The sequence below is a fragment of the Microcaecilia unicolor genome, chromosome 2 (assembly GCF_901765095.1).
Source record: "Microcaecilia unicolor chromosome 2, aMicUni1.1, whole genome shotgun sequence".
Taxonomy (NCBI): Eukaryota; Metazoa; Chordata; class Amphibia; order Gymnophiona; family Siphonopidae; genus Microcaecilia; species Microcaecilia unicolor.
The window spans coordinates 577,978,550-578,003,192 of NC_044032.1; the positions used below are offsets into that span (position 1 = coordinate 577,978,550).

A 24,643-nucleotide genomic window follows, 5' to 3' on the forward strand; every position below is an offset into this window, starting at 1 on the left:
GGGTTAGTGACAGTGATATTCAGGTCAATTGAAGAAAGATACTTGCTGAAAGCAGAAGCATTTTTTCAAAAGAGAAGAAACAGTATTGAACGTGTTCAATTCCAATGGAGATCTTCCAGTTTCAAAAGGAAAACAATATAAGTGAAGAATAGAGGATTCATGGTTTGAAATCTTGCAAGAGGGAAAAATCAAAGCAATTTATAGAGGTATTATATTTTTATATTTTCACAGTATGTGCTATTTTTCCTGTCTGGTTAAATAGGTCACTTTTCTTATGTATATAATATACTATTACATTATATTTGTATGAAAGGTAGTAAAAAAAATACTGTAATATGATAATGGTAACACAGTGCTGTAATATATAACTAAATATGACATGCCTGGATGTTCCATAAAACAGATTTTGCTGCACTAAGAGCATATTGTAAGACAGATAACTAATGCAGATTCTTTTGATAATTTCAGTTGCATAATTCTTACAGGTTGAATACACACTCCCAATATGTCAGACAATGGTTCTGTATTGGAACCTATATTTCTGTCGATAAAAACTTCTTGTTCCTTACCGCTCTATCTGTACACTTAAGTGGCAGCCACTTAGCTGGATACCTCTGTTGAATATCTGATTTGCGGCCTGTGCTATCTAGCGTTAATAAACGATAACAGTCACGTGCTCAATATCAGGGTGTAAATCTTCAATTCCCTCCTGAATAATAAAAAGTTTTGATTCATTTTAAAATCTAATGGAAGATGATTCCAATGCAGTAGTGCTCTGCCTCTCATTGTCCTATTTCTATTAAAACCTGCTTGAATTCCTTTGCCAATGGAACATTCAACTAAAGGGATCTAAAATCTCTGGTTGGGTAGCATAAAAGGTCAACAATATTTTGGACTATTTGCTTTTTATTACTTTATTCACAACATAGGGGCCATTTTACTAAGCTGCATTAAGCATCTACTACAGGTTTTATCACGCTTAGTTTGCATCTGTGTTAACCTCTAACGTACACTACAATGGCCAATGGAAAAAAATTCATGGCTGCTTAATGGGGCGAGTGTGTGTTTGTGTGACAGTGGTGCAGCAGATGTATCGCCATTGGTAACAGCTAGTATGCGAGTTGGTATTGCGCGCTGTCCCAATTGCTGATAGCACAACTGCACTTGTCGCTACCTCAAGAGGAGGTGGTAAGTGCAGCCATGCTACCAGCAGTCCAGTAGTGCAGTTGCAGACCTGAGGAGTGCAGTGGCAGTGCATCCCTATGGCCTCCCAATCCCTTCACCTAAAGTATGATCAACCCTCGAGTTCTGATTTATATTTTGCTTCTCCCTCCGAATCCTATTCTCCTCTCTGGAAACAGCATCCCCCCCCCCCCCCCCCCAACATCTCAGCTCTGGTCCTGCCCTTGTGTAAAGAGGAAATGAGGGCGAGACCAGAGCTGAGAGAGAGAGAAGGGAAAACTGAACTAAGCACGGAGCCAAGCCTGCATGGATTTTAAAGCTTTTGCTGCCCTAACCTCATCGAGGTAAAATAGATTACTTTTAAAATTTGGAGGGAGGGAGCCTGGAACTCGAAAGGAGAAGGGAGGGAGGGAACGAACTTCCGGTGGGTGCAATATTGGAGGTGCTCGAGCACCCATAGCACCCACGGAGTCAGTGCCTATGATGGGAAGTGCATGGCTGAAGTTTTCTGTAACATATCTGATACCTTTAGGCCAGCTTTGAATGGGTTTGGGCTCCATACTGGCACCATTCCCACTCAAAAACATCACTGGAGTTATGGAATATTCAGCCACAGTCAAATTGTTATAAAGAACGCTAATTACTTTAGCAAAGTCCATAAATATGACTATTGAACTGCAGGAAGAAACCTTTGCTCTACAGCTTAACTTTATGGAACTGGCAACAAATAAGCTTAATACCAAAAGTAAAGAAAATGTCACTGGAATTATTTAATCACTACAGGCAGCTTGCTGCATGTATTTTCTATTTCTAAAATCAAATTCAAATATTTAGCTCTTAATTTCTCAATTATAATGTTAAAAGCCCCTCCTTTTCTTTTCACCTGAAAAACTTTTGCAAGGCTGTCTACTATAAATTAAGCAAGCACATCATAAATAAGATGTGAAAGCAAAGGCATTATAAAATACATCTATCACAATTACAGTCAGTCACAATGTTAACAAAAATCTCCTATATAATAATTCGTCAATCTGCGTCCCTGAATGGCTGGCTGGCTTCATAACCGTGTGCAAATGAGCTACTATATAATCAGCTCGCCTTCTCTTCCCTCTCAGTGTCCCGCCCTTGCGGAAAAAGGAAATTACATCAGAGGAGGACAGGACACAGAGGGAAGGGAAAGGAAGGCTGGAGGCGAGCCGAGCCTGCCACGTTCAATGAGGCTGCTACATATTAAGGTAAAATAAAAGTTTTAAAGGAATGGTGGCAGAAAGAAAAGGAGGACTGTTGTGGGAGAAGAGGGCGGGCAGGTGGCTGAGGTTGAACTGGAACTCGGGTGCTTAAAAAGGGGGCTAGTGTGGGGCTGGGGCGAGTTGCTGGACATGGATGGGATGGAATGGGAGGGGAGAATCACTGGACATGGATGGAATGGGAGGGCAAGGGAGAGAAGAGAAATCACTTAGATGATAGCCTTCTTAGGGCCCGTTTCATTTTTGGAGAAACGGGCTTTTTTGCTTGTGAATAGATAAAAAGGAAGAAAAAAGCTAAACATCCTCCCAAATTGAAAACAATGACTAATGTACAAGGGAAAAACGTGAAACATGGAAAACCCTAAAGACACAACGGCATCATATGTTAATAAAGGAAAGCTAGGAGATCTCTTATATTGCACAGCTATTCTACATCAAAGCTCATAGTTTAGCGTCAAATCATTTGCTGAGGTGTCTATCCTTCATTTATCTAAATTTTATTTAATGAATCAAGCAATAAATAAAAGAAAAAGTGACTACTTATCTTTGATTGTATCAAACATACTTCATGCTAGCAATCTGACAAAAAGACCAACCCAATGCCCACACTAGACCTGCGTCTGGGGTTAATAGAGATAGTCACATATATAATCAAAGTTGTTGGCAAACAATATACTAACGGAAAACCACTCTCTTCACAGGTTCAAATCACATTTACCCCTGGATTCTATATATATATAGCGCTAAGATTTCTGTGTGGAAACTCAAGCATATTCCATAACAATGCGCATAGCCCAACTGGTTAACAAGCCAATCACTGCTGCTAATTGCCACTTAACAAGGCTACAGAGGAAATTGGAGGGTCATGGGATAGGAGGAAAAGTCCTATTGTGGATTAAAAACTGGTTGAAGGATAGGAAACAGAGATTGGGGTTAAATGGGCAGTATTCACAATGGAGAAGGGTAGTTAGTGGGGTTCCTCAGGGGGTCTGTGCTAGGACCGCTGCTTTTTAATATATTTATAAATGATTTAGAGATGGGAGTAACTAGCGAGGTAATTGAATAACTTTGTGTCATCAGCAAATTTAAAGTCGTTAACTCGCGACAGGGTTGTGAAAAATTACAGAAGGACCTTATGAGACTGGGAGACTAGATGGCAGATGACGTTTAATGTGAGCAAGTGCAAGGTGACGCATGTGGGAAAAAGGAACCCGAATTATAGCTACATCATGCAAGGTTCCACGTTAGGAGTTACGGACCAAGAAAGGGATCTGGGTGTCGTCGGCGATAATACACTGAAACCTTCTGCTCAGTGTGCTGCTGCGGCTCGGAAAGCTAATAGAATGTTGGGTATTATTAGAAAAGGTATGGAAAACAGGTGTGAGGATGTTATAATGCCGTTATATCGCTCCATCGTGCGACCGCACCTTGAGTATTGTGTTCAATTCTGGTCGCCGCATCTCAAGAAAGATATAGTGGAACTGGAAAAGGTGCAGCGAAGGGCGACTAAAATGATAGTGGGGATGGGATGACTTCCCTATGAAGAAAGACTAAAGAGGCTAGGGCTTTTCAGCTTGGAGAAGAGATGGCTGAGGGGAGACATGATAGAGGTATATAAAATAATGAGTGGAGTGGAACAGGTGGATGTGAAGCGTCTGTTCACACTTTCCAAAAATACTAGGACTAGGGGGCATGCGATGAAACTACAGTGTAGTAAATTTAAAACAAAGCGGAGAAAACTTTTCTTCACCCAACGCGTAATTAAACTATGGAATTCGTTGCCGGAAAACGTGGTGAAGGCAGTTAGCTTTGCAGAGTTTAAAAAGGGGTTAGACGGTTTCCTAAAGGACAAGTCTATAAACCACTACTGGAGTGGAGGAGTGGCCTAGTGGTTAGGGTGGTGGACTTTAGTCCTGGGGAACTGAGGAACTGAGTTCGATTCCCAGCACAGGCAGCTCCTTGTGACTCTGGGCAAGTCACTTAACCCTGCACTGCCTGCCGCATTGAGCCTGCAATGAGTGGGAAAAGTGCGGGGTACAAACGTAACAAAAATAAATAAAAAAATAAATGGACTTGGGAAAAATCCACAATTCCAGGAATAACATGTATAGAATGTTTGTACGTTTGGGAAGCTTGCCAGGTGCCCTTGACCTGGATTGGCCGCTGTTGTGGATAGGATACTGGGCTCGATGGACTCTTAGTCTTTTCCCAGTGTGACATTACTTATGTACTTATGTGGTAAAGGCGGTTAGCTTAGCAGAGTTTAAAAAAGGTTTGGACGGCTTCCTAAAGGAAAAGTCCATAGACCGTTATTAAATGGACATGGGGAAAATCCACTATTTCTGGGATAAGCAGTATAAAATGTTTTGTATATTTTTGGGATCTTGCCGGGTATTTGTGACCTGGATTGGCCACTGTTGGAAACAGGGTACTGGGCTCGATGGACCTTTGGTCTTTCCCAGTATGGCAATACTTATGTATGTGTACTTATGTAAGCAATTGACACTAATAGGTATTAAAATTTAGGAGCAGAATTGTAAGCGAATTCTATAATGTGCCACATGTAAATTCTAAGTCGCATAGTTGGAAAGGGGGCGTGGCCATGGAATGGGCAGGTCGTGGGCGTTTTTAAAATCTATGCACATTTTTACAGAATATACCCGGTTCACGCATAATTTTGGTGTTGGCATTTACACCAGGTTTTAACTGCCCCCAACTAAGTGTAGTTGCACAGATCGTCACTCATCGTATTCTATAAACCATGCAGAAATTTAGGCTTATTCTATAAGAGTATGCCTAAATTAAGACGAATTTCATTTTGGCGCCACATTTTTAGGCATGATATATAGAATTTAGTCCTTAATGCTTCACCCTGCAAGATATTAGTATATAGTGACGCCATATCTAAAGTCACCAAGATGTAATTATCTTCAAAATCTATTTAATCCAGATATCAGAGGAGTCTCTAACATATGATGGTATCAATGGTCTCAAAAACTTATCAATCAGGATAGGAATTGGTTCCAAGACAGAACCATTTCCAGATACTATCAGTCTGCCTGGAGGTTTTTTCCAAAAATTTGTGTATCTTAGGCAAAATATATAGCACAGGGATACTTGGTGATCGAACAGTTAAACATTCAAATTCCTTTTTGGTCACATTAACCAGTTTCCAAACCAATTTTCAAAATTGAATTGATCTTTTAAATCTCCCAGGTAGGACCATAGAATAACCTCATATAAAATTTGTAATCCTCTAATTATCTGTCAATTATTTTTTGTAAACTCTTAAATGTCTATCACAACCACTCCGCCACCCTTATCAGTGGGTTTAATGATACCAGGATCATTTTAAAATGACTCTTTAGCAGCTTTTTCACCTCTGCATCAATTATGGAACACTCTCTTTCCTTTATTCTCCAGCTAAGTAATCTCATTTAATACCATGTTATATTCATGGGATTATGGTTGCCCCATTTACTATCATCATGTTCCACAATGAATATATCTATAGAACTAGCAGTCTGTTTTGAAAAATAACCAATTATTTTCAATTTGCAAGTAAATCTAAAACAATCCTATCCTTGTACTGAATGCATTATAATGAGGTGTGGGTGTAAATGACAAACCTACATTCAGAACTGATATCTCATCATTATTGAATGTCCTACCTGAGACACTATTTAATCCTCTTCCTGTGCCAGTGGTCGAAACTGATTGTAATAACAGTCTATTGTTTTGTGGTGGGTTATAGCATTTCTCCCTCTCCTTCTGCCCTTCCCCACCACAAAACATAAAAATATGGGATCCAAAAGAAAGAAAAATGAAAACATAATGAAGAGGAGAGTACCCCTCGGGTAATCCGTTCCGTTGATAAATCTCTCTTATCTGTCCCCTTCTCCTCTACTGCTAATTCCAGACTCCATTCCTTTTATCTCGCTGCACCTCACGCCTGGAATAGACTTCCCAAGCCTGTACGTCTAGCCCCGTCTTTGGTCATTTTCAAGTCCAGACTAAAAGCCCACCTCTTTGCCAAGGCTTTTGACTCCTAACCCTGTCCTTTTATCCCCACCTCTTTATTCCCTTGCCTCTTAGTTGTTCTGTCTGTTTACCTGTCTTATTTAGATTGTAAGCTCTTTGGAGCAGGGAATTTCTTTTTGTGTATGGTGTACAGCGCTGCATATGCCTTGTAGCGCTATAGAAGTGATAAGTAGTAGTAGAGACGCATGCATTTAGAAAACCGGGTACAAGCGTCCTAAGAATGATAGGGAGCTCAGCACCAGTACAAAGGGAAACTAAAAGTGTAGAAGGGAAGAATATCCCAAGAATTTGTAAGCCAGGAGTATCAATAGAAATAAACAAAATAAAACATGTAAAAGAAAATAAGAGGATACCTTTTTTATTGGACATAACTTAATACATTTCTTGATTTGCTTTCGAAGGTTGCCCTTCTTCGTCAGATTGGAAATAAACAAATGCTGGTAAATGACAGTATATACAAGTTAAATATCAAAACATTCCAGTGACAGTCGAACAGGATGGGGGCAGATAGGTGACAGAGCAGGAAGAGCTGGGTGGATGAGGGACAGGGAAATATGCATGTCCCTGTCCCTCATCCACCCGACTCTTCCTGTCTCTGGTATTGAGTGATTCTGGTCTTATAGATGTACCTAGGAGGCAGCTGTATTAAATGACAGTTTAATTATTCTAAAGCTTTGCAGTTAGACTTGGGAAGGGTGCTGAGTGTGAATTAAGCAAAGGACTCTTGTAAGCTCATTTGCTGGTAGAGTACAAGGTGAGGAAATTAAAAAAAAAAAAAAAAAACTGTTTTAGACAAGAAAGATGGCTTTCTAGTGGCCATGTGCTGCAGCTGGTACATATACTTGCAGTGCGGATAGAAATAATTAGGAAAACAGGAAGGGAACGGGAAGGACTGCCTTTCTGATGGTTTTGCAACTACATTCAAAGCGGTTTACGTAAGGAGTGGAGGAGTGGCCTAGTGGTTAGGGTGGTGGACTTTGGTCCTGGGGAACTGAGTTTGATTCCCACTTCAGGCACAGGCAGCTCCTTGTGACTCTGGGCAAGTCACTTAACCCTCCATTGCCCAATGTAAGCCGCATTGAGCCTGCCATGAGTGGGAAAGCGCGGGGTACAAATGTAACAAAAAAAAAAAAAATTCATGTACTTATTTTGAACAAGGCCAATGGAGGGTTAAGTGACTTGCCCAGAGTCACAAGGAGCTGCAGTGGGAATTGAACTCATTTCCCCAGGATCAAAGTCCACTGCACTAACCACTAGGCTAGTCCTCCACCTACCCAGTTTAGTGATATAAGATCACACCACTCCTTTATCATATAGGGTAATGACCCAGATATAGACAGTCAGTTGCACAAATGGACAGCGGCCAGGCATGGAAAAAGGAAGTTATGGGTGGGAGGGGGGCTGGGTGGATTGGGGAAAGGCTAGTAGGCAGAACAAACAAGTTAGTAAGGATAGAGAGGGGAGGTAGAAAGGATTAGAAAGGGGTGGAGGCAGACAGCAAGAGGGGAAGTCCAGAGGGCAGAGGAAAAAGGGACGGCTACTTGAGGCAGTGGAAATGGTGTTTGCAAAGTGTGGTCACTGTGTGATTCAAAAAGCTAGACCCCTGCCTAAAATGCATAAGATTGAGTCATGTATTTAATTGCTAGTTATAGTAAACTGTATGCATGAATCTAATCGTTTGATACTGTGAACGTATTTACATATGTAATTTGTAGAACGCTGCGGCCATAATAAAAGTTCCATTCTTCTTCTTGGATAACTTGTCAAGCACTGATATGTGTTGCATGGTGGGGATGAACGGAGAGTTCCAAAGTGCCGCCTGCCCAGTTTGTGGAATCCTGGGAATTTCCTGAACTGAAAACCAAGGATTTCTCCAGCTCTGCATTTTGTTTGCATCCCTACACACCAGACCAAGGTATTGCATAGCAATTTCCAGTTGGCTGCCTATATCCCAGTCACTCCCTCAACACCTGCCTACTGCCTTATGTGCACTAAAGATATGCTCACATTTCTCCTGAAGAATTAAAAAAAATTAAGCATGAAGACCTTCACTGGACTACACTAATCTCACCATTTATTAGTGTCTCTTATGAGCCATCTTTCTCACTGTATCATTTTCAATACTAATGTATAAAAAAAATTAATAAATGCTATTTTCTTTATTTAAATACCTAAAACAAAATTACTCATGACCAAATACAAAACATATATATTTCTCACCTGCCTGGAACACAAGCTTCTATAATTAACCTAAAAGCACAAAATCAGCATAGTGACTATTCAAAATACATCAGGAAAACAGTTATACAAATATTGACAGAGATCAACAGAAGATATTGATGTATCAGCAGCCTGAGTTTAAGCAAATAGAAAATTAAAAGCAGTGAGTTTTTTTATATATTGTCTATTTTTCCCATTCTACATTGCAAATTTTATTTTTTTTATAAACAACTTGATATTGATTTCAAAACAGGAAGTCCATTTTGTTATTGCACTTTCTACTTAATATTGAGAGTTAAACTAACAAAAATGACTGTTCCCTTTCACTTTTAGTACATCCACATTATATTTGACAATTCATGGTAATATGTAAAGCTTGTTTCATAATCATTTCTGTTGAAATTGCTATTTTGTAACGTTTAAAGAGGCCCTTTTACCAGAAGGTGACCCAAGGTGGTGTAGATGCACGGGTTTGCCATGTGTCATGGCTACCTTTTACCGACATTGATAAAAGATCCACTTTTCAGGAGGACCGGTAAATGGCAATGCGGTAAACAAAATATTGCTGCGTAGCCATTTACAACTGGAGCCCCTACCCCGTGGTAACTGGGCAGCACATGGCACTGTCCAATTACCGCCAGGCACACCCCTGGTACTAGAAAATAAAAATGTATATTCTAGCTCTGGAATTGATGTGTGACAAAGGCAGTAGACCCGATTTGCCATGTGCCAAGCCCACGGTGCCCCTTCTGCCCTTTGGTAAAAGGGTCCCATAATATTTTTCATTTTTAAATAACTCTTATTGTTTGAGCATTGTTTTGATCCCTTTCAGATTTTTCACTTTTAGCCCACTCAGTCTTTATCAGACTACTTCTAGCTTGGATCAGGTTTAGCTTTTTATTTACATATATGTTGCCAATATCTAAGCGGTATACAAAAATCACACATATAAAGCTAAAAAAATACAAATCTAAAAACAAGTCAAAAATATATCATAAAACATGTTCACATTAAAAAAAAAGCAAACGCAACCACTTATATCAAAACTATAACACAATATACATCCTTCCTATTTCAATCCACTGATTCTCTACTGTTTAAGTTTTATCCATACGAGACCTTTTAGTCAACTTTATCATGAACTTTTAAAAAGCTGTAGTAGCTCACAGCTTTTGCCCAAGGTTATGTCTTATTTCTGTTCCCTGTAACAAAAAAGCTACCTCAGAGGTCCTTTTACTAAGGTGCACCGAAAAATGGCCTGCACTGTTGTAGACATGTGTATTGGACGCGCACAGGTCCATTTTGCAGCACACCTTTGTAAAAGGGAAAGGGGAAAGGGAAATGGGACTTGATATACCGCCTGAGGTTTTTGCAACTACATTCAAAGCGGTTTACATATATTCAGATACATATTTTGCACCAGGGGCAATGGAGAGTTAAGTGACTTGCCCAGAGTGACAAGGAGCTGCAGTAGGAATCAAACTCAGTTCCCCAGGATCAAAGTCCACTGCACTAACCACTAGGCTACTCCTCCACTCCACATAACAAAATGACCCCTGAGGTAGCTTTTTTAGTACAGGGAACAGATATAAAAGACATAACCTTGGGCAAGTGCTGTGAGCCACAATAGGAGCAAAGTCAAATATGTACTTAAAGATTAACAACAAATTTTATATAGTATTTAATGGAAAGCTAAAGGTGTGTGCAAAAAAGTAGTAACGTAAGACACAGAAGCTGATAAAGAAGATAGGCTTGAGTTCTACAAGAGTCAACATGTAGAACTGAAGCCTATCTTCTTTACCAGCTTCTGTGTCTTATGTTATGGTGGTCTGTTCTGTGCAAGAGCGGTATGGAGAAGATACAATAAACACTAAAGCGGAAAGTGTTGTCTAAAGTTCAAAGTAGAGGGATGTGCACAAAGAAATAGTTATGTACAAATAGAGAGTGAGAGAAAATTGTCAAAATGACACCCAGACTTCTGCAAAATTAAAACTAGGATGGAGTCCAGAGGTCTCCAAAGGGAAGGTGGCAACTGATTGTGGAAAGAAGGAAATAAAGAATCTACTTCTTAAAGAATCTACTTCTTAGTGGGAATTAACATTAAGAAATTGGCATGCTTCCAGGCTGATATGGTGAAGTATGTAGAAATCTGAGAAATAAGATTGGTAGAAGCAAGAAAGAAAAAGAAATCGATTTCCATTGGCATAGGAATGGAAGAGTAGCCACAGAAAGACATAAGTGCAATCAGCAAGTGAATATAGATACAAAGTAATGGTGCAAAAAAGGTTCAGTTACAGAGTAGTACATCATCAAGTTATGTAGTAATATTTTAAACAAGAGAACATATAAATAGATATCTATATCTATTTTTTTTTCACTCAAAGCATAGTTAAGCTCTGGAATCTGTTGTCAGAGGATATCATAAAAGCAGTTAGTGTAGCTATTATTAAGGCAGACCTGGGGAAAGCTGCTGCTTAATCCTGGGGGTAATTAGCATGGAATTTGCTACCTTCTGGAATTCTGTCAGATACTTGTTACCTGGACTGGCCACTGTTAGAGACAGGAAAATGGCCTAGATGTGCCTTTGATATGACCCAGTATGGTAACTGTTATTTTCTTCTCTAGGAGGTTATTGGTAGTGTAACTTCCTAATAATCTTCTTGACCACCTTGCAAGGGACATTCAAGGAGTTTGCAATACTTTCATACTGGCTCCCTATCTGTGCCTTTTCACACCATTGGCCCAGGTTTTTTTTGTCAGTTCTTTAATGCTCATTGATGGGTTTATATTTCGAAATGCCCTACTCAGAACAAAAATCAACAAGAACTGCTAGATCTAGTGGAACCAATTTACTTGGCATGTGCATTTGAAGGCAACCAGTTACATCAGAGCTTCACGTATTTGGAGGGGCATTTTTGATATGATGTTTAAGTCCAATTTTGGATGTTTAATCCAAAAAAGAAATGTCATTTTCGAGAAAGAAAAACATCTTATTTTTCTTATTTTATTTATTTATTTTAAAATATTGTTTCAAACAAGGTTTTGGCCTTTGGACATTTTGGGCCCTGTTTACTAAGCAGCATTAGTGTTTTTAATGTGCCTACAATTAGCATATGCGCTAACCGTGTAGTTGCCTATAGGGATATTACAGGCGCATACATGGTTAACGTGCGTTAAAAAAAGTGCAAAACGTAGAGATTCATTCCATTGAGATGTAGGAGGAGACAGCATTTTTAGTAGACTGGTGCCCCAAACATTCCAGGAGAGCAATGGGGCACCCTAGAGGGCACTTCTGTGCACTTCATAAAAATGCTTCTAGGTACACATCTCACATTTGCTCCCTTATCTTATCCCCTGAGCCCTCCAAAACACACTGCCCCCCACTGTATACCACTAAAGTAGCCCTTATGGGTGAAGGGGGAACCTATATGTAGGTACAGTAGTGTTTTGGTGAGTTTGGGAGGGGTCACAGTTTCCACCACCATTGTGACAGGTAGAGGGACATAGGGACCTGAGTCCCCCAATCCATAGTGCACTGCATCAACCACTACACTACTCCAGGGACCTGCATGCTGTTCCACTAGACCTAACATCTGAGGCTGTCATAGAGGCTGGTATTATTTTTATTCACATTTTTGGGGGGGGTGGGAGGGGCTAATGGGTGGTCACCCCTGATTCCTTCCAGTGGTCATCTGGTCATTTAGAGCACCTTTTTGTGCATTATTCATTCTGAAAATAGGTCTAGACCAAAACATCTTAGTTAGTGTTAGCCACGCCCTAATCCTGCCTTCGAAACGCCCTCAACATGCCCCTTGTGATTTGGATGCACTGCAGATGAATTGCATAAACGTCTGCAAAATGGTTTTGAAAACACTAATTTGGACATTTATGACATTTCTACCCCGCATTTTCCCAGAAAGCTCAGGTTCAATGCGGCTTACATAACAAATTAAGAACAAGCATTACAAAACAATTAATACAAGAATATAACTATTAAAAATTATTCTTTTCATATTAGCTGAACACAGATCTAGAAAAGTGGGCTTTAAGTAAGCTTCTAAACAACATATAATCGACTGAGTGTCTGATATACTTGGGTAATGAGTTGTAGAATTTGATACTTTGGTAAGAAAAACTAGCATTATGGATAGTTTTGTAGGTTAAGTTTTTCAAACTTGGGAAATGTAATATGAGATATTCTCTAGATGATGAGGTGGCATTTCATGGTGATAACTTAATGAGATCCATCATATAAGAATCTGGTGCTTTATGATGCTTTTTGGATGTTTTTCTCTTTTGAAAACGAGTCTCTATGTATTGATACAGAAGTACAAAACGCTTATCCAATCAAGCTATTCAACTTCATTTTCTATGCATTTTTGGAATATATTTTCACTTTGCCGTTGTGGAGTATGATATGTGGATATATGGAAGAAACACTATTTTAATGCATTTTATTTTCAGGCTAGAAAGCAACAAAAGATGAACATGATGGAAAGAAAGGGTATAGACTTTCTATAGCCATGCTGGGTCAGACCAATGGTCCATCTAGCCCAGTATCCTGCTTCCAAAAATGGGCAACCCAGATCACAAGTACCTGGCAGAAACTCAAACAGTACCAGCATTCCAGGACAAGCAATGGCTTCCCCATGTCTATCTCAATAGTAGACTATAGACATTTGATTCAGGAAATTATCCAAAACTTTTTAAAACCCAGATAAGCTAACCATTGTTACCACATCCTCCAGCAACAAATTCCAGAGCTTAACTATTTGTTGAGTGAAAACAAATATTTCCTCCTTTTTGTTTTGAAAGTATTCCATGTAACTTCATTCAGTCCCCCCTAACCTTTGTACTTTTTGAAAGAGTAAAAATTGATTCACCTCTATTCATCTACACCACTCAGGATTTTGTAGACCTCAATCATATCGCCCCTTCAACATCTCTTTTCCAAGCTAAAGAGCCCTAACACCTTTGGTCTATCCTCATATGAGAGAAGTTCCATCCCCTTTATCATTCTGGTTGCTTACTCTTTGAGCCTTTCTAATTCAGAACAGAACACAGTATTCAAGGTGAGGTTGCACCATGGAGCGATACAGAAGCATTCTAGTATTCTTGGTCTTATTTGCAATAGCATTCTGTGTAAAGAAATTATTGAATTATACTACTACTACTACTTATTTCTATAGTGCTACTAGATGTACGCAGCGCTGTACACTTGAACATGAAAAGACAGTCCCTGCTCGACAGATAGATTATTGTCACAGAATGGAAGACAAAAAAAAAAAAAAGAAATCTTTAAAATGTGGTTACAGTGACCTTCTTACCATGACAAGGCTCACAAACTGAAACAGTACCGGTGTGTACTAGGTAAGAGCTGGCAGTGTAATCTTCATCAGTGTCAGAGTCCTGTACTGGCTGGATGGCACTAGTACTTAACAGCCACCTCTGGTTGTCATGGAGATTGGGTGATGGAGAAGGGGAATGTGAATGTTCAATAACTGATGGACTAGATGAAGCAGATGGCATGGGAGAACCTAAGAAAAAATAAAACAAAAGTAAAAATATAGGTCAGGGTTATGAATGAGTGATCGATGCTAACCTCTGCATAACCGGAAGGACATACTGAAAAGAAAACTAGTGATATATAGAAAAACAAAGTTTATAAAATTAATTCATATTATTTTTCAGTGTTTATACTTTAAATTCCCCAATCACTTACATACATCAGACTATAATTTTAAGTAGTGCCCTAAACTGCAGATATATGCATGCAGAAAACACTACTGGTTTCACAGAATAAGGAAAACACCAAAAAAAAAAAAAAAAAAAAAAAAAAAGAGTGCATGGTGGGTCTCCCTGGCCAAGCTGGGGAAAGGAAGGAGAGAGGAGGAGATGAGGTGGGAGAGCACAGTTTAGGATACCTGGCAAGAAAAGTCAATAAGTACTAGGAGGAGGAAGTGAGGGAAGGGCCGGTGATGGGCTCTAAAAATAGTCATATAGTTCTAAGCAAGATTTTCTTTTTGTTTTTTCCTATTGCTGGTGTTCCCTGCCCATTTCACCCAGGGTGTTGAGGCATTAACCCTGCGAGAGATTATGAGTTACCAAAGAGGGGTGTAGGTGAGGTTCTTCCTTTGTCATTGCTTTGAACATTTTGGGAAAACCAAGGGCTCATCCAGATTTACACAGTATTATGTTATTTCCTATTAAAGACTTTCAGTTAACTTATGAAGGAGTGTGCCATCCCAGTCACACAAATGATTGGTATGGCAAGGGCACCCCCATGCTCCACTGAGATGAACAATGCACCATAAATCAGTATAGATGATGGAGGGTCAGACCACCATTCCTAGTCATGGCAGGATGGGGCCTTTGTGCCCAAGGACAAGCTTGAGCAGGGACAAGTCAGCCCAACTACCACTCACAAAGCAGGATCTGGCATCCATAGGAATGAAATGATCTAGTTCAAACATTTTGGCAGGTTGGGCCTGCTCTTTGCTCCACAGTGGGTCAGGAGGACATAATCCTAGTAAAGGTGTGGTCGATACTGGGTTCTGTCTGAGCTCCTGGCCTAGAAAGATTAAAAGTTGTTGAAGATGAATTAAATTGAGGTCATATCCATATCCAAACATCACTTGCCTCTGTCTCTAAATCATTTACGCACATGTGGGGCAGAGAGGGGGGTAGGGGGAAGTAAAGGTAGGACATAGAGGCCTAGGCCACTGCGTCTGTGTTTTACAGAATTTTAGTTGCAATTGGCTTCCATAGCTATTTTTTAAAACACCTGAAGTACTTGTTAGCTTAATAAATGGAACTAAAAAAGCAAGTGAAATATTACCTTGCCAGTGACTAGAGAATGTAAACTGAAAACTGAAGAGCATCCATATCATAACAAAAAAAGACCAATATACTAACCATGGAATTTCCTGGAGTTCATGGCTGCATTCATATGTAATTTTGCACCTCCCCCCCATGTAAGTAAGCTAGGTAGCAAAGATTTATTCATGAGACAGCCAAAATAAGCATGCCTCAGTAAAGTTTAGTTATTTTTTTTAATGTATAAAATGGCATGCACAGTAATTTGTGTAATTTGGTTTTTATGAAATTCAAAATTGGATTACTTTGAAGGGCATAATCGAACGGGGCGCCCAAGTTTTCATGAGGGCGTCCTCGCACAATGGCCCCGCGAAGGGGCGTATTATCGAAACAAGATGGGCGTCCATCTCTCATTTCGATAATATGGTCGGGGACACCCAAATCTCAACATTTAGGTGACGTTAGAGATGGTTGACCTTAGAGATGGTCGTCCCCGGTATTCGGCCATAATGGAAACCGAAGACGCCCATCTCGAAAACAACCACCTGGCTGAAGTGCACTGCACCCACTAAAACTGCTCCAGGGACCTACATATTGCTGTCATGGAGCTGGGTATGACATTTCAGGCTGGCAAAGAGGCTGGCAAAAATATTTAAAAAGTTTTTTTTAGGGTGGGAGGGGGTTGGTGACCACTGGGGGAGTAAGAAGAGGTCATCCCTGATTCCCTCCGGTGGTCATCTAGTCAGTTCGGGCACCTTTTCATGGCTTGGTCGCAAGAAAAAATGGACCAAGTAAAGTCGGCCAAGTCCTTGTCAGGGATGCCCTTCTTTTTTCCATTATCGACCGAGGACGCCCATCTCCTAATCATGCCCCAGTCCCGCCTTTGCTACGGTGCTGACACGCCCCCATGAACTTTGGTCATCCCTGCGACGGGAAGCAGTTGAGGAAGCCCAAAATTGGCTTTCGATTATGCCTATTTGGGCGACCCTGAGAGAAGGACGCCCATCTCCTGATTTGTGTCGGAAAATGGGCGCCCTTCTCTTTCGAAAATAAGCCTGTTTGTAAACTATTGCATAATAGCAGAACATTAATTTGAATTTAAATTAAAAAAAAATTTGATCACTATGAACAAAGGATCACTATGGGGCCAACATAAAAAAGTATTCAAAATGCAGTGTTATTGCAAGTTACAGGGGATTCTGTAATTTTTTTCCCCTCAAAAGGCCCCATTTGCAGATTAACTTTACAGTTCAATACACGATATTTATTTATACACACTATATACCCTCTTCCTGACCCAAGACTGAGGTTTACAATTCCAAACAAATTAAATAAAAACACCAACCTTTATTCTTTTCATGTCGTTTCATACATTTTAATAAAATACAGAGAGTATCATTCCCTTCCACTCAAATAAATGTAGTTTTTTGTGATTAGATACTGAATACATGTTCTATTTTATATTTTAAAATTACCTGCAGGCTATTCTATTTTACGCGCCAACCCACACAGAAGGTGTTCTCTCCACAGAAGAACAACGAAGCAAAGGAAACAGTGGATACAAAAAAATCCTCTCTCAAGTAGTGTCTTCTTAAACAAGTTTTAACTGTTTTCCAATAAAGAACTTGTTTAAGAAGACACCACTTGAGAGAGGATTTTTTTGTATCCACTGTTTCCTTTGCTTGGCTATTCTATTTTAAACATCACCACTACTTTTGCTCTTTAGATAGGTTGATATTTTTTTGTTTATCAGATATATATCATATTTAATTGTAGCATGTATTTGACATAGTGTTAATGTCTTCATTTGCTAGAAGGTAATAGTTTACCTGGCAATATTTTCTACTCAGACTGACCATCACTGAATTCCTTCTGAGCTTTAGTTTATATGATGTCTATAAAGCATTTGTCATTTGACCCCAGAAATGAACATTCCTCAGAATTTTAAGATACAATTGTGATTGATGTCCTTCAGAGCATGAAAAGTTGGTTTGAAGCAATGTTTCTATAAAAATGACCTACATTATTCAGTGATGGTTTGTCACAGCAAGGGAGTTAATCATTGCAAGATTTATTTTTTTTACTGAAATATCAAACCTATAAATGGCAAGTGACCGACTCACCTGCAAATGCGCAGTAGAGACTTCTCTCTCTGTCCCGCCCCCACGTCAAGACGTGATGACGGAACAGAGAGGGAAACTCTGCGCAGTCACTGCCACACAGACGTCAACGCTGCCGCTAATGGTACCCGCTCCCCCCCCCCCCCGGAGGTCGCCGCTGCCGCTCCCCCCCTGCAGGTCGCCGCTGCCGCCCCCCCCCAAGGTCGCAGCCAACCCCCTCCACCAGGCCAGGCCCTCTCTTCTACATTTAACTTACAGCGCCGAAACCGCAGGCAGATCAGCTCCCGTCGGCCTTCCTTCCCAGCCTGTGTGCCCCGCCCTCGCTGACGTTACGTCACACGAGGGCGGGACACAGGCAGAGAAGGAAGGCCGACGGAGCTGATCTGCCTGCGGTTTCGGTGCTGCAAGTTAAATGTAGAACAGAGGGCCCGGGTGGAGGGGGCCGGTGGCGATCTCGGGGGGGGGGGGGGACGGTAGCGGCGACCTCGGGGGGAGGGGCGATAGCAGCGACCTCGGGGGGGAGGGGAAGGCAGGAGAAATGCTCAGAAGGAGGAGGGGGGCCTTGCAGCTGGCTGGGAGGGACGGAGGGGGGTGCCCTTGGAGCTGGGAGGGAATCGGGCCTTGGAGCTGGGTGGAGGGGGCCGGTGGCGGCGACAACAGCGACCTCGGGGGGGGGGGGGGAAGGCAGGAGAAATGCTCAGAAGGAGGAGGGGGGCCTTGGAGCTGCGAGGGAGGGGAGGGACGGAGGGGAGCCTTGGAGCTGGCTTGGACGGGGGGCCTTGGAGCTGGGAGGGGAGGGAATGGGGCCTTGGAGCTAGGAGGGAGGGAGAGACTGGGGGCCTTGAAGCTGGCAGGGAAGGAGGGAGGATGCTGGACATGGGAGGTCAGAAGTAGGGGGGGCTTGGAGCTGGGAGGGATGTACAGAGGGGGGCCTTGCAGCTGGCTGGGAGGGACGGAGGGGGGTGCCCTTGGAGCTGGGAGGGAATCGGGCCTTGGAGCTGGGTGGAGGGGGCCGGTGGCGGCGACAACAGCGACCTCGGGGGGGGGAGGGGAAGGCAGGAGAAATGCTCAGAAGGAGGAGGGGGGCCTTGGAGCTGCGAGGGAGGGGAGGGACGGAGGGGGGCCTTGGAGCTGGCTTGGACGGGGGGCCTTGGAGCTGGGAGGGGAGGGAATGGGGCCTTGGAGCTAGGAGGGAGGGAGAGACTGGGGGCCTTGAAGCTGGCAGGGAAGGAGGGAGGATGCTGGACATGGGAGGTCAGAAGTAGGGGGGCTTGGAGCTGGGAGGGATGTACAGAGGGGGGCCTTGCAGCTGGCTGGGAGGGATGGAGGGGGGCCCTTGGAGCTGGGAGGGAATCGGGCCTTGGAGCTGGGAGGGAGGGGCCAGTGGCGACCTCGGGGGGGGGGGGAGCGGTAGCGGCGACAGCAGCGACCTCAGGGGGGGGGAGGGGAAGGCAGGATAAATGCTCAGAAGGAGGAGGGGGGCCTTGGAGCTGCGAGGGAGGGAGGGGAGGGACGGAGGGCCTTGGAGCTGGGAGGGGAGGGAATGGGGCATTGGAGCTAGGGAGGGAGGGAGAGACTGGGGGCCTTGAAGCTGGCAGGGAAGGAGGGAGGATGCTGGACATGGGAGGTCAGAAGTAGGGGGGCCTTGGAGCTGGGAGGGATGTACAGAGGGGGGCCTTGCAGCTGGCTGGGAGGGACGGAGGGGGGGCCCTTGGAGCTGGGAGGGAATCGGGCCTTGGAGCTGGGAGGGAGGGAAGGAGGAAGGGCGGGGAGCCGAGGGGAGGGAGGGAGGGAGTTATACATCAAAATACAGCATACCAATACTTGCCCGTTTTAACGGGCTTAACGGCTAGTATGGATATAAAATGAGCCTTTAAAATATAATCATATGGTAAAAATGATAAGGAGCTTTATTGCCTAGTCAAATGACTTTACCCAATGACTAGAGAATAAAGTGTGCCCTACTTTTACTGGAAACATTCATTTTGTGGAAAATAGTAGTAGTGTCAAGAAACTTCACCACAGACATATAACATAGACAGTTCTGCTGCTATCTTGATACAAAAAAATGGATATCCTTTGCAGGAGTGGCAAGAATTACATTTTAAACTACTTAATTATTCTAATTTATAAGCCATAAGATCCTGCAAGATACTCAGGGCCCTGTTTACTAAGGTGCGCTAGCGTTTTTAGTGTGTGCTAAAAATTAGCGCGCACTATGTAGATGCCCATAGTTGGGCATCTACACGGTTAGTGTGCACTAATGCTTAGCACACACTAAAAACGCTAGTGTGCCTCTAGCATGGCTTAGTAAACGGCCCTCAGTTTGAAGTACAAACCCTGTTATAACATAACACTTATTCTGGAATATTCCTAATAGTGAACTTGTTCAATGAAGATTACAAGTGCTAAAACAATATTTTTTTACATGATTATTGAATCAAATCATAATACTTACAATAAATTCTAAACTCTCGTCTTAAATGGACAATAGAACATCATATTTTGCAATTTTACAAATCTAGATGAGCAGATTGGCCCATCCCAGCCCACAGCCTATACATAATTATTTTCCACAGATCCCATGCAAGTTGGAGTAAAATAACCCTTCATTCCCTATGACCAACCAATTTCTCAAGCAAAAGCCAGTATAATGATCACCACAAAAACCACAGCAAAATTTACACTACAGACCTTGCAATATCCAGCGCTCTAATAAGATGTATTTTCATCTAACACCAACAGTCATGCCTCTAAAAAGTAGATTATATCTGAGGTACCTAGTCAGTTCTGTAATCTAAAAAGGTGCTAATGTATAGACAGTCATTGTCATGAAAGCAAGATCAGAACAGGCAGAGAGAGCCAGGTTTCTCAAGCTTTTTGAAAAATCAAATAAATGAGCTCAGCTCAGACTTCAATTGGCACTTAATTCCACAAAATAGGGCCATTCCAATAAATAATTTTTTTTGTCCTACCTAGATTGAAACCTTTAAGACAGAGCATGGCCAGACAAGACTAGAATGGTCAACCTAGAATGTACGATTATTTCATCCTGCAGACAGCAAGACTCTAGTAATTAATGTCTGTAAAAGCCTCATGTGTTTTTTTTTAAGCCAATTCACCACCTCAACAGAAGCCTTTATAGGAGAACAGGCAAGCAGAGCGTGCTATCAAATCTTTGATTTCTTCAAATGGAGTGCTCCATACCATCTGAAGGCAGAACACTACCTTTTCAGATAGATCTAAGTAAGCTACGTAAGAGTGATCTAAGATACATACATACATTCACATTAGTGTTCTAAGATAAGGAGTACACAGAAACAGTGTTTCATTAGCTGTGAATTTAGGTAAGCTTTCATGGCAGTTGCTGCAATCCGTGACTCCACAGTAAATGTGGAGTCCAGAACAATCCTAAGCCTCTTAACTTAAGATGGGCAAAACATCATTGCTCACTCATTGTAATTCTGCTTCACTAGATTTTAGCTGAAATGTTTTGGCCTATATCTATCTACTGCTGAAAAACACTAAATCATTCACAGATATCTCCTAGGATACCCTCAATACGGTAAACAAATCTGAAAACAATCCATTAAAGCACAGTGAATAAGGTCAAAACCTCTAATACTGGCTTCCCAGCAGCAAAATACAATTTAATATTCTGCAACTACCTTTAAAAGTTCAACTTGACATACAACAAACCTAGATTAACATTTCAATATCACAAATTTCTGAAAAAAAAAAAAGATTTCATTTTTTCTAAAATTCAATATAATAGCAGATCCTAATTCAGTAGGTAAATCATAAAAAGATCAAATAAGATTGCATAAAGTGTGTGATCCTGAGAGGACACCATCATACATTATCCATGGACTAAAGCAAATTTCAACAGATCTTCTGTGACTTGTTAGTGAAGAATAATAACATAGTAGATGATGGCAGAAAAAGACCTGCACGGCCATCCAGTCTGCCCAACAAGACAACTCATGTGTGCTACTTTTTGTGTATACCCTACTTTGATTTGTACCTGTGCTCTTCAGGGCACAGACCGTATAAATCTGCCCAGCACTATCCCTGCCTCCCACCACCGGCTCTGGCACAGACCGTATAAATCTGCCCAGCACTATCCCTGCCTCCCACCACCGGCTCTGGCACAGACCGTATAAATCTGCCCAGCACTATCCCTGCCTCCCACCACCGGCTCTGGCACAGACTGTGTAAGTCTGCCCAGCACTATTCCTGCCTCCCACCACCGGCTCTGGCACAGACCGTATAAGTCTGCCCAGCACTATCCCTGCCTCCCAACCACCAGTCCCGCCTCTGAAAGCACTTTGGTCTCAATAAATAGATTTTCTAATCTGTTGACTAGAACTAAATGATCCACTGGATTAAAGCTTGCAGATATGTCCAAAAGCCTGCAGACATGTCCAAAGAGATCAAGAAGTCAAAGCCGCCCTTGTCATCATGAGCTGAAAGTGATCTAAGAATGCTTTGAGCATAGCCTTTGTGCCACAGGTCCTGTGGAAAACTGATAGGGGTTTAACAAACAATTTAACAAGCATGAACAAGAAACAAGGAAAAACAAGTTCAGTAACTAACCTGTTGTTGTTGCACTATAGACTCTGTTTTATATGGTCTTGTATAGAAATGTCCTAATCAAAAGGAATCCACGCCTAAGGTTAAACACAACCATATAATCATATTTATGTTTTTTAGATTCTTGATATACTGCCTTTCCACAGGTACATAATTCACCCCCTCAATCTCATTGAGACCATGAGTAATTACACTCTGAAATGTAAAGATCCATTTTTGTTCCAAAATAGCTAGAGAATGTTCCATCACTTCATTTTATTCTTACACTGTGATTATAGTCCCCTAGTATATGGAAAACAAATACCCCATTTCAATACTGTGGGGACTGATAGGGGCTTCCATAACTTTATTAACAACTTGACTCCAATGTTAAAACAAGAATGAACAGATCTGCTAGTGTTTCCCATGTTTAACAATTTCTCAGGCACAACAGGACATAAATGATATGATCTTAATGGTAATCAGTATGTTGTATCAATTGTACAACTTTCCCCATCTTTGAATAATGAACCTCAAACCCAGCCTATGCTTGGGTACATAAATCAGGTTGTCCAAAAGAAATGTGACCAGGATCATCACTTGTAATATCACTACCTTCATTTCAAACTATAAAAGGAAATGTACAAATCAGTCCTTTGAGGTTTAATTCACATTTATAAGCCACCCAAATCATGCAGAAAAAAAAATATAAATCTGTGCAACTGGTTAATGTGTTCTAATAACCTGAGTAATCATGAAGGAGAGATCAGTGTGTCATAAAATCCATGTCATATAATCATCAATATCACGGCCGGCCGATTCCAGTAATAACTCCCAGAGAGCATATTAAGCCCATCTATAAGCCTGTTTAATACCATAAAATGGATAACCCCAATGAATAAAGTGATCAGCCAGCAGGCGGCTCTGTAATTCAAACTCATTAATGTCTGTGCAAATATGCTGTAACCTTAAAAAAAAAAAAGGCTCAATGGTAGCCCTGACTTCAAAGACAAAGGATGACTAGTGTCAAATGTAAAAAAAAAAAAAGGCCTATTTTGTTTCGTAGATTTGCTATAAAGGATAGTAGTAAATGAAGATCCAGTCCTCTGTAACAACTAGGGCTGTACATCAATTAAAAATGTTTAAATCGCACAATAAAGCACCCCCCCCCCCCTCACATTTCCTCCTGTATAATGAAAAATAGACCACAGATGTAAATTCTCAAAACTGACTATGTTTCAGTTGCTAACTGAAAATAAAATCATTTTGATTACCTTTGTTACATAAGTACATAAGTATTGCCATACTGGGACAGACCGAAGGTCCATCAAGTCCAGCATCCTGTTTCCAACAGTGGTCAATCCAGGTCACTAGTATCTGGCAAGATCCCAGAAAAGTACAATACATTTTAGGCTGCTTATTCTAGAAATAAGCAGTGGATTTTCCCCAAGTCCATTTTAATAATGGTCTATGGACTTTTCCTTTAGGAAGCTATCCAAACCTTTTTTTAAGTCCCACTAAGGTAACTGCTTTTGCTTCATTCTCTGGCAACAAACTCCAGAGTTTGTTGACTGGTGATTTTATTTTTATAGTCATCTTGTTCCTCAACGCTGTTTCTGCTTCCCTCTGTGCTGCAGAATAGATATAGTAGAGTTTTTGAGAGACGAGGCTGAAGAAGTTTTGACATCTGTGTAGCGATTGTAATGGTTTTTAAAAATCTGCTATGGGGTCCTATTCAAAAGGGTATTAATATTTTGGTGGTGAAGAACTTTCTGTACATCACAGAGCTCCTGATGCAGCCCTTCTATGGGCGAAACATAGTCTGTGTCAGGCATTGCATTGGTTTGAAGTTCTACAATAAAGATTTGTGTGTATCTACCACTGATCTTCTTTGTTTGCTTCTACATTCGATCTTAGAAACCTAGAAACATGACAAGCATATAAAGGCCAAATGGCCCATCCAGTCTGCCCATCCTCCATAACCACCAACTCTTCCTTTTCCTAAGGGGTCCCACGTGCCTGTCCCACGCTTTCTTAAATTCTGACACAGACCTCGTCTCCACGACCTCCACCGGGAGGCCATTACACACTTCCACCACCGTTTCCGGAACAAATACTTTCTTAGATTCCTCTTAAGCCTATTTCCTCTTAGCTTCGTCGTATGCCCCTTCATTCCAGAGTTTTCCTTCATATGAAAAAAGGCTCACTTCTTGTACATTAATGCTCCTGAGATATTTAAACGTCTCTATCATATCTCCTCTGTCCCAACATATACATGTTGAGGGTCATAAGCCTGTCCCTATATATTTTTATGTCCAAGACCACTTACCAATTTCGTACCCGTCCTCCGGACTGATCCACCTGCTTATATCCTTCCGTAGGTGCAGTCTCCAGAATTGCACACAGTACTCTAAATGGGGCCTTACCAGAGACTTATACAAGGGC

At 41.5% G+C, this 24,643-nt stretch overlaps 1 protein-coding gene across 3 annotated transcripts in view; it reads right to left on the bottom strand.

The window, feature by feature from the left end:
* TENM3 (teneurin transmembrane protein 3) overlaps nucleotides 1–24,643 on the bottom strand; it is a 582,976-nt gene that overhangs the window by 453,155 nt on the left and 105,178 nt on the right. For all 3 annotated transcript variants that reach the window (XM_030191520.1, XM_030191518.1, XM_030191519.1), the window contains exon 2: nucleotides 14,018–14,227. In XM_030191520.1, the coding sequence (XP_030047380.1) occupies nucleotides 14,018–14,219 (202 nt within the window). In that variant the 5' untranslated portion in view covers nucleotides 14,220–14,227. The remainder of the gene's footprint in view (nucleotides 1–14,017; nucleotides 14,228–24,643) is intronic.